Here is an 11,562-nt window from a genome sequence, read left to right as displayed (position 1 = left end):
TGAATTGGTTACAACTGCTTTATTCTAATGTATTTGATTTGATTTTTATTTGAATAATAAATTAATTGATTATGATGATATTGTTATTGCAGTACTTTCTCATTATTATTTTCAATTATCAGTACTAGTTTGCCTCACTGAAGCATGAAATTTTTGCTTGATCTTGTATTGTAATTTCACCTTATTGGTCTGTATAGTAATTTTGACAAAGTAAATCACCTAGAAATTTTATTTTCTGTGGTGCACTGAGAACCTACAGTATATGCCAATGATGTACATTGCTACACGTGCCATGTTGCAACACCATAGACACTGATTAATCAGAATTTTGAGCACATTTTAATTGACATAGCAGGTATTTTACAACTTATAGTTTATTTTATTTTTACCTCAGTATTCCATACAGCTTTGATGCAATTTCACTTTTCATCATCTTTTTCCATTATCAGTACCAGTTTGCCTCCCTAAAGCAAGAATTTTTTTCTCGGTCTTGTATTGTAATTTGACTTTATTGGTCTCTATAGTAATTTTCACAAAGTCAATCGCCCTGAAATTTCTGTTCTATCTTACACAGGTTCTGCCCTCTACTGGACTCTATGGGTGTTGTGGATATTTTGAGTGATGGTCAGCACCTCAGTGGAGAAAAGCAGACACGAGCCTTTGATGTCTTAAAGCTGAAAATGTTTATTGAAGCACTTGGCCAAGTGGAGAACTGAAAGATTGAACATCAAAGTCATCTGCAACTTGAATGCTATCTCTTTCCGTTCTGCCCCCTGAAAGTCTGACCCTTAGTCTTTAGCCTAAGCAGATCAGCCTACGATATGAAAAATGAGTCTAATTGGTTCACTAGTTTCTAAAAAAGGAACTGCATTTTACCTGTGTCAGTTCCAGTCACGTTGCATTGAACATCAGGTCACTGTCAGCACATTCTGGTTTGAATGTCTGATTGTGTCAATAGAATCTACGCATTCACCTTTCTGTGTTGTCTAGGAAGGCCCTCTACGACCTTGGTAACCATGGCAATGCTGATTTACCCTTTATCAGAGAGGTTTCTGCTTTCTGCAAAACGTCACAGACAGCTAGAGTCTCAAGGAGAGGAGAGAATGTCTCTTTCCTGCATAAGATTTACAGTGTGACCTCAAGGCCCAGGCTTGACTCAATGTAATCCAATTTGTAACCCCTAAATATGGACAATTCCCTAACAATGGGTAATACTCCTCTCCAATCACATGCATGTGATTGCTCACTGAAATTTGTATGTACGTAGCTGGCCAATTTGTATGTACGTAGCCGGCCAATCAGGACACACCTATAATAAGCAGCGTCTCGCTGCTGCTTCACTATCCTCTTTTCTTCAGCGACAGCGAATTAGCTCACTGATCTCTCTTCTCCAGGGATGGAGTTGCCAGTACCTGCTTGTTCCTAGCTGTCATGACCCAGTCTCATTGCTGCTGCCAATGGACAGGACCACACAGAGAGCGGCATGATGCAGCCACCGCCCTGCATATTCCACTTCCCTCAGATCTATGCCAGAAGCAGTGGGTACATTTCTGACGATGTGACATCTCACTCCGCTGCAATGAGAGTGAGCCGGAGCTCGAGGTAGGTCTCCACAGCGAAGATGAAATCACTGCTCCATCTGGCCTTCTCATCTCGGCCCTCTGCCGGATGAGTGGGTGCTGCACCCCGAGGTGGTGAAGCAGATTTGGAACCGGTTCCGGAGAGTAGAGGTGGACCTGTTCACCAGTTGAAACAACACCCACTGTCCGCTCTGGTTCTCCCTGACACCGCACAATGATCCACCCTTGGGGGTGGATGCATTTGCACATGCGCCATTGCCAAGAAGGTAGCTTTACGCCTTTCCTCCTCTTTGTCTCATTCCCCCACTGCTGGAGAGAGTGAGACAAGAGTGGTTGTCAGTCATCCTCCTAGCCCCAGACTGCCGTTCGGTGCTGTGGTATGCAGAGATGACTCAGATGTTGGCGGCCCAGCCCTGGTCCATTCCCCAGGTGTGGGGGACTTTGTCCCAGGAGGTGGGCTTGATAGACACGCTGCCTAGGTTAGGCCAACCAACCTCTCCAGGGTTGGACCCCCTACTGCTCTTCTAGGCGGCTGGGATCATAAAGTAGTAGGCGGGCCGCAGCGACTAACCTGTGGCTGGCTGGAATCAGCAAGACTGTCTGATGATATGGTGCTGCAGGGTGTACATTCATCAGGCTCCGCCTACTGTACCCATAGAGTCCAGTAGAGGGCTCTGCCTGTGCGAGATAGAATGAAGGTTACAATATTGTAACTCTAGTTCTATAAGCACAGACACAACTGATGGACCCTGCCGCTCCCACACTGTCCACTGAGGTGGTTTTGGATGGTGAAGTGGCAGCAAGACGCTGCTTATATAGGGTGCAGGATGCGCATAATTTGCTTCCAGAGATGGATTTACAGAGTCACCACAGTTTGTGTCCAACTTCAAGTGAATAGCTGAAGGAAGGGAGTTGCCTTCCATTTTATGAAACTCTTTGGCAACCCTAAATTATTGTCATGTGCTGCTTGGACTTTCTTGCAACATAAAGTAATATGTAACATATATCAAGATGTTGATTAAAACAGTCAACACCAGAGCACTAACACTGCAAGTGTGAAGTGCTACAAAGGGTGATATAAATAGTATAAAAGGGTATAATAAGGTTATATTGTAGTACTATACTGTATCTACAGTACATATGCATTATGTAGCTCATCTATCATTGAAGACAATGTATGGTTTTACAAAATCTTGCAACATTTTTTTACTCACAATGCATGAACAGCCAAACTTTATGCAAAAGGGTTTATGGGCTTTAAAAGGGAGAAATGCATGCTGCTTATGTCCCCGCCTCGATGAGTGTGTTTACATAACACATCTGTCCACATATTAGGCTATCTTAATCTGTCAGGGTTTGATCAGGGTTACTTCTGCTGCACACGCATCCTCTCCTGACTGGAGAGCTTTGAGAATGGTACTGTACCTTTGTTATTCTCAGAGTTTCATTTTTGTAGCGTGATATGAATCCATAAGGAAGAAATAAGATGATAAAAGCATCAGATTTTGGATAGTCAAAGTATAAGGTAATGGTAATGTTATTATTTATTTAACCAGTTTTGTTAAGTAAGGATGACTGATGCTCTTTTGCAGTAACACACTGTTACTGTACCTTTGTTATTCTCAGAGCTTCATAATTGTAGCGTGATATGAATCCACAAGGCTGATACTGTTTGGCAGTAATACACTGTTAAGAGTTTGGTGGAATAATAGAGGTATAATAACAAGGACAGACTGAGTCAATAAATGGACGGAAAACTGACAAGGTTCAGATTCAGTGGAAACAATCACGGGCAGGCAGAGAACCGTTGATAAGAATGGTCTTAAAGTCAAATATTTTGATTTCTAGATGGCATTGCACATTTTTCCATGAGATTACTGCACTAACAGCAAAGGCAGTCTTTTTTCTAAATTAGGTCTGGTTTGGTGCTCATGGAGCATCAAACAATCACAGGAGCTGATTAAGTATGGTCCACAGCGCCACAACAGCAGAAATAAGATATAAAATGGAGCTTTACCAACAAGGTCTTTGTAGAAATAAGTACTAGTGGTTATTATGTCTCTATGACAGGGAAGCCCAACCAACTTTATTATGTAGTATGCAGTGATGAGTGTTGTAATACAACACACATACAACACCACTGCAAACATAAAGGACATAAGTGCAAAAGAAGAAACATACAGTAGCCTACACAGCTCCACATACCATACAATACAATTAGACCAACTTTTGTGTATTCATCAACTGTACGGCTTTGAGGAAGAAGCTCCGATTAAGGCGTTCTGTCCTGTCTCCTTGTGATCTGTACCTTCTGCCAGAAGGGAGATACTGAAACAGATGGTGAGCTGGGTGGAGAGGGTAATCCGTGATCTTGATAGCTCGTGAGATGGTATGCTGTGCGTATATGGAGTGCAGTGTGCAGAGTTACAACCTATCACTTATCTTTGATGCTCTGGTGATAATTCTATCCATTTTCTTTATGTGCTTAGATGTGTTTCCGTACTAGACAGTAATCGATAGTGACAGGATGCTCTGGATTATGGCTGTGTAAAAATTGGACCAGTAGACCTTTCCTGACCATACTGATTAATCAGGATTTTGACTGTATTGTAATTGACATAGCAGTTGTTTTACAACTCATAGTTGTTGGGTTTTTTTTTTTTTTTTTCATTTTTACCTCAGTATTCCATGCGTATAGTACAACTTTGATGCAATTTCACTTTTCATCAACTTCTTTACAAAGTTTTCAGCTGCCTTGACATCTACCTAGTTTTAAGTACAATAAAATGTATGTAAAACCTGAGGCGGCAGATATAAAATGCAAATACCTCAAAAGGAAATGAAAAACAAACAGGCAAGACAAAAGAGGGTGGGGGGGTGGCCCCATGTGTTTTGAAATTTCTGAGGAAATCTGATTGAAAGAGCAATCGGTACATTTGCCAAACGATGCCTGTGCAATACTTTCAGTACTAATATTAAATCTAAAAACATGTTAGAAAAAATGTAATCCTGCTTCAGATCTGTTTTTGTTTACAGGGACAGATTTACAGAGGCACACAGTTTTTGTCCAGCTTCAAGTGGATAGCGGAAAGAGGGGAGTTGCCTTCCATTTTATAAAACTCTTTGGCAAACCTAAATTATTGTCAGATGCTGCTCGGACTTTCTTGCGCCATAATGTAATATGTAACCTACATCCAGATGTTGATTAAAATTGTAAATGATAAAACACAAGAGCACCAACACAGTAAAAGTATGAGGTGCTAAAAAGGGTTTAATGTAATATAAATAGTATAAAAGGGTATAGTAAGGTTATAATGTAGTACTATACTGTATCTACAGCACATATACATTATGTAGCTCATCTATGAATGAAGACAATGTATGGTTTTAGAACATGTGACAAAAATTATTTTAATCACAATGCATGAACAGCAAAAGTTTAGGCAAAAGGGTTTATGGGCTTCTAAAGAGAGAAGTGCATGCTGCTTGTGTCCCCGCCTTGATGAGTGCGATGACATAACACATTTGTCCACACATTAGGTTATATTAACCTGTCAAGGTTTGATCCAGGTTATTTCTGCTGCAGACACATCCTCACCTAACTGGAGAGCTTTGAGAGAGGTACTGTACCTTTGTTATTCTCAGAATTTCATATTTGTAGCGTGATATGAATCCACATGGTAGAAATAAGACGGTAAAAACATCAGATTTTGGATGGACAAGGTATAAGAATGGTTATGTTATTATTTATTTCACGTGTTTTGTTCAACAAGGTTGGCTGATGCTCTTTTGCAGTAATGCACTGTTAAGAGTTTGGTAGAATAATAGAGTTATAATAACAAGGACAGACTGAGTCAATAAATGGACAGAAAACTGACAAGGTTCAGATTTAGTGGAAACACTCACAGGCAGGCAGAGAACCGTTAATAAGAATGGTCTTAAAGTTACAGAGAGGTAAAATGTTTTTAGATGGCATTGCACATTTTTCCACAAGATCGTTGCACTAACAGCAAAGGCAGTTTTCACCAGATCAGGTCTGGTTCGGGGCTCATGGAGCATCAAACAGTCACTGAAGCTGGTTAAGTATGGTCCACAGCACCACAACAGCAGAAATGAGATATAAAATGGAGTTTTGCCTACGAGGACTGAGTAGAAATAAGTACTAGTGGTTATTATGTCTCTATGATAGGGAAGCCCAACCAACTTTATCATGTAGTATGCAGTGATGAGTGTTGCAATTATCACTAGAGATGAACCTGTGGTCCCCAGAGGCAGCGGCATGTGGATATATGACATCCCCAAAATCCATAAATGAGAAAAAAAACCAGTCCTCCTTTACTACCCAAAGGGAAGCTGTTGTCTCTGTACAAGTCAAGCTTCAGTCACAGTTTATCAACAAGGTACATGATATTGAATTGAAAATATATCATCAAGTCAGATGCCAAGATATTTGTATTCTGTGACACTCTCCATATTAAACTCAGTGTGGAGTATGTATTGTATATTATGGTAATTGCTGTATGTCTTATTTTGTTTTTGCCAGTAGTGTTTGTGGGAGTGTTTTCTACATGATTAAATTTGTTTCATAACTCATGACTAACATGCCAAAATATGTTTCGTAATTTCAGAAGAAATCTGATAAAGAGTAAAAAACAGGAAGATGACAAAAGGAACATTTCCCAACATAGTGAAATACTAGTAGTACTATACTGCAGATACAAATGCACTGAAAGATCTTTTGCAGCAACACCTTGTTAAGAGTTTAGTAGAAGAATAAAACAAGGACGGACAGAGTCAATAAAGTGGACAGGAAATAGAAAAGGTTCAGGTTCAGTGGAAGCAATCACCAGCAGACAGAGAACCTTTCATAAGAATGGTGTTAAAGTTACACAGAGTGTTTTGGCTTTTAGTTGACATTGCAGATTATTACATGAGACCAATGCACTAACAGCAAAGGCAGTTTTTTTATCAGGTCTGGTTTGGGGCTCATGGAGCATCAGACAATCACTGGAGCTTATTAGCACTACAGAGCACTACAAATGGCAGGAATGAGAAAATGGCACTTTACCAACAAGGGCAATCTAATTTACATAAATAGTGAGCAGGACAGGCCCCAAAAGAGATGCCTGCGGCACACCCTTGGAAGCAGGCAGGAATAGAGGTTTGGTCGTTCCTGCCTTAATGAAAATACTAACAAAATAAAATAAAAACTGGTATGCTGTTTGTATGTATGTTTGTATTCAGTAAGTTCTATTAGATCCTCCAGAATATCCTCTATACATGATTGTACTATACCATTTTGTTGCACTGCATTTGGACAGTCAGCTTTTTCTGTGAAAGCCACAATTCAGTGGAATGTCCTACCTGATGATTTGAAGAGCTGCAGTTCAGTGCTCAGCTCTGTGACCACTGAGTCTGGATTTGATCTCATGGTCTTCTCAAATAATCTTGCCTTTGGTTTGACATGCTTACATTGTTGATTTCTGGTTCACATTGTGGGTGTATGCGATGTGCTATTGTGTGTAGCTTTGTATTTTGTATTTTGTATAATGTGTCCTGTGAGTTTTTTGCTTTGTACTGTTTGTTATTGTGCTGTTATATGTTTTAATTATAAGGGACTGCAGATGAAAATTTGCTTGAAGCTAAATCTGGTATAGTGCATCACTTATGTTTACAACTGCACACTGTCCCGATAAATAAATACAATACGATGTGGATTTTCTCTGCACTTTCTCTGACACTTTGTTGGTTAACAAGAAAATGGGTATAAATAAATAATAACATGATCAAAAATAATAAAATAATAATAAAAATAATAATAAAATAATAATAATAAAAACAATAAAGTAACCATTTGGACTGTCGACAGAGGAACTTGATACAACTTTGCATAGTTCAAGTCAAATCTTTGTGAAAAGCATCTTCATAGGCTATTTTTGAGAGCTAAATGCATTTTCAATTGTGTGTTGAAATATATATAGATAGATACATACAGGGGGAGATTACATTTGTTCTTCCTTTTACCATTGCAGATCTCAAGACAATGATGGAGATGACTGCTACACCTTCCTATCACACCAATACAACTGGTATATCTGGAGGAAATTACACCTATGCTGATCTGAGAAGGTCTCTCAACATCATGTCTGTCGTTATCTACTCCCTGGATTTCGTTCTGGGTGTGCTCGGAAATGGAGTGGTTATCTGGGTGACTGGGTTCAAGATGAAGAAAACAGTGAACACGGTTTGGATCCTCAACCTTGCTGTGGCTGACTTCCTCTTCACAGCTTTCCTTCCTTTTAGTGTGATATACACAGCTCTGGGTTTCCACTGGCCTTTCGGCAATTTCATGTGCAAACTGGACAACACAGTAAGATTTCTGAACATGTTTGCCAGTGTCTACATTCTGGTGGTGATCAGTGTGGACAGATATGTGTCTGTGGTGTGGCCAGTCTGGGCCCAGAACAACCGAAATGTACGCAAGGCGTCCTGTGTGAGTCTGGGTGTTTGGGTATTGGGTCTGATACTCAGCTCTCCATGCTTCATCTTCAGGGACCTTTCTGATGATCAACCAATCAGCTGCTACGACAACTATGCCTTTTCTGATGACTACGATACACCATCTGTGATACAGTTACGACTGCTTCGTTTTAAGGCCATGACCATCACTCGCTTCCTCCTGGGTTTTGTTGTTCCCTTCACTGTCATTGTCTCCTGTTATGCTGTGATAATCCATCGTCTCAGGAGGAACCGTACCAGGGCCAGCCACTCAAGTCGCCCTTTTAAGATCATCGCTGCTGTTATCACTGCTTTTTTCCTGTGCTGGGCTCCCTTTTACATCATGACTCTAATTGAGTTATGGTATCACATTGATAATAGGTCAAGTGAAGTATTAAAACTTGTCATCACTATTGGGGTCCCTTTAGCCACCAGCCTGGCCTATCTTAACAGTTGCCTGAATCCACTGCTGTATGTCTTCATGGGCCGAGATTTCAAGGATAAAGTTCGCAAATCCATCCTGAATGTATTTGAGACTGCTTTCCGGGAGGAGTTTTCCCGTTTGCACACTGACACAAAGTCAGTGGACACCAGTCAGAGCCTTGACATGTCAATTCTAAATACTCAAGTATAAGGTTGTGGCATGAATAAACAAATACTGAAACTGCACATTAGAAAATAATTTTGACACAAATGTAATTGTATATACATCACCAGTCAAAAGTTTGGACACACTTTCCCATTGGGAAAGTATGGACACACTTTCCAGTCAAAAGTTTGGACACACTTTCCCACTGGGAAAGTATGTCCAAACTTTTGACTGGTACTGTATCAAATTCCTTTTTTATTTCTTTTGTTGTCTTTATAAAAGGACTTAGATTCCCAAATTGAAATGTTGGAACCTGTTGAAGTTTGATTAATTTGAGTTGTATGATTAGATAACTGATTAGGTCAAACACAGTATACTAGATCTTAACTGCACTTACAGTATTAACAATCTGATTGAAGGGACTGATGGTAATATTGTACAATAAGGTAGCAGCTTCATAGTTAACCTGGGTTAGGTGTCCATTATTTCTTAACCTCAAGACAATATAAAATCACAGAAAAATGGAATGGCCCATTTATTTTATGTATGACTGTGGATATGAATATTGTGACATGTACCATGAACCATGAATGATTGTTATTGCAGTACTTGCTCATCATTATTTTTACATTGTCAAAATATTATTTTTGACATGGCTTGTGCCTGAAATCTCTTTCTCTGGTATTGTACACTGATATATATGGTGGATACAGATATTATAACCAATGCCACTCATCTGATGCAACACCTCATGACGATTTCAAAAAAATAAACCCCAAGTGTTGGTGGTAGTGATAGGGCCAAGGTTAAAGAGGAAATCATGGTTGTGGTTTATCGTTCACCTTTAGATCTGTGGCACTGTGCTCAAGCTTTCAAGCTTTCTTCCCTTTTTCACCTCATAATAATTTACTGTAACTACTAAGCTGTCAATCATAAGATATACTTTTTGTTGGTGATCATCTCTTCCATTTTATGTTAGACTTTCTTCATAATACAAATTGAAGGGTAGAGGGAACTTTTTTTTACATTTCAGATGCTTCTTAGATCAAGGACATAGATGTAGATAAAGGACAGCAAACTTCTGAAGTGTATTCCAGTCATCATCAGTCATTTGTGATTATGTATTAATATGTTGAGTAGCTCTTTTGTCTCAAAGTTAGTTATTATCAGTAGCTTTTATATCATGTGCTATTACTCTGATAAGCTCAGTTGGATAACGTTCATGATGAATTTGTTTACATTTTATTTGTAAAATACTTTGGACATCAAAGTAAATTTATGATAACTTATTTTAAAATGAATTTTATTTTTTGCACTCTTCTCATGGAGAAAAAAACAAGATCCTTTAACAATATAATTTTAATGGTTTATGCAAAGTATATTTGTAACCCTCTGTCACTGCATATCAGTCTATGTTGTGTTTGAATTAAAAAGAGAAGTCAACTACAACTCTGAGAGGATTGTGGAAACATTTTTGCCTAGGCCAAACTATAGAAGCCCTATCTAGCTCTTATACATCCATGGCATGAAGCCAAAAGAGTTCAACTTCTTTCCCATTGCTTCCGCATCTGTGGGGCCCACAGAGCAAGTGCACTAGTGACTTTCGCCGGCTGAGCCTGCTACTTCTGGTTCAGCCCTCTGGCTAACTTGAAAGGGGATAAAACAATTCAATCATGCGGCTCTTCTAAACTTTCGAAATGTGATCAGACCGAACAGATCAAATTATGATATTGAAACGAGTTATTTCGCAGGTGTTGTGACGCTAAGAAAATGTATCCGCTGATTTACAGACGTCTCTTTCACAATGTAAATCTATGGGAAAAAGTCTTTTTTGGCATTTGGTGCATCGCATGACATTGTAATTACATGGTCTGGCTGCTATGTCAAATTTGTTTCAAAGCCTGGCCCTTCCTGTATCCACTTCTCTTTATACATCCATGTGTTAAAGCAAAGCAAATCAGTCTCCCCCAGAAGCCCCCCCTCCTGTAAACGACTCCCATAATAAAAGTTCTGTTGAGTCTCATCAGCACAGGCTGTCACGTTGTTGTTGGTTTGATTGTATGTAGTAATACTCAGGTTTTATTCAAACAAATTCGTAATGTGAAATGGAGGAATGGAGACGTTAGCTAGCTAAGGCTAGCTTTCCTGAATCTGCTGGTGCATCTGAGTAATTTACAGAACAAACATTAACGTGATGTCAAATACCGACATCATAACTCTCTGGAAGGCTACAGAGATTTTGCCAAGTGCTGGGAACAACAAGAGCAAATCTACAAGCTGTTGCTGAGACAACACACCGTTACCTCAGTAAAGGTGAGTTAGCCCAGCTGTTAGCATTGCCCCTGTGTAACTTAACGTTACTCAGCTAACTTTAATATCTGGCTATTATGAGACATTTGCCATCAGTCTGTCAACAGTTCAGTCAACTAAAGCAGGTTATGTTTAATTTTTGTTGTTGTTACTGTGTGTATTTGAGTTACCACTGTTGTAGTCAATGGAGTTATATAATCAACTCGGAGTTAGTGTTCCATCATCTGTGTGTTTTCATTTGTTCTTTTTTTATCGTGAACACTTTTTAGTATTATACTTGTTTGTCTATTGCTTCAGGTCATGTATCCCTGTTGAGTCACTGCTCAACAACAACAGACTTCAACATGCATGTTGCTACTGTTCTGTACACCACCTGAAGTCCTGCTGAGGTTCACCTCCTGTGGCAGAGTGTCTGACAGAAAGTGGGCTTGCAAGTGGACAGCAACTTCTACCTTGAACCTGAACCAGATCCAACAACAGCTTCTTCCTAGTAGCAAGTAGATTAGTTGCAAAAGACATTCATACTATCGCGAAATATCCCCCACCCCCAACACACTCACACACGCGTGCGCTTATTTTATTCAT

General features: G+C 39.5%; 1 protein-coding gene across 1 annotated transcript; it reads left to right on the top strand.

Annotated features, from left to right (window-relative positions):
* Nucleotides 1-5,057: 5,057 nt before the first annotated feature.
* On the top strand, nt 5,058-8,794 carry LOC122987073 (chemokine-like receptor 1). Its single transcript, XM_044358720.1, has 2 exons — nt 5,058-5,201; nt 7,613-8,794. The coding sequence occupies exon 2, from the start codon at nt 7,624-7,626 to the stop codon at nt 8,710-8,712; it is 1,089 nt and encodes a 362-aa protein (XP_044214655.1). The 5' UTR covers nt 5,058-5,201; nt 7,613-7,623; the 3' UTR covers nt 8,713-8,794.
* Nucleotides 8,795-11,562: the final 2,768 nt, after the last annotated feature.

The sequence above is a fragment of the Thunnus albacares genome, chromosome 8 (genome assembly GCF_914725855.1).
Source record: "Thunnus albacares chromosome 8, fThuAlb1.1, whole genome shotgun sequence".
NCBI lineage: Eukaryota > Metazoa > Chordata > Actinopteri > Scombriformes > Scombridae > Thunnus > Thunnus albacares.
Note: the sequence above shows the minus strand (reverse complement) of the source record. Positions and strands in the feature narration are given on the sequence as shown.

Excerpts from the sequence above, each read along its gene's own strand:
- LOC122987073 (XM_044358720.1), top strand. The coding sequence starts at position 7,624 with ATGATGGAGATGACTGCTACACCTTCCTATCACACCAATACAACTGGT.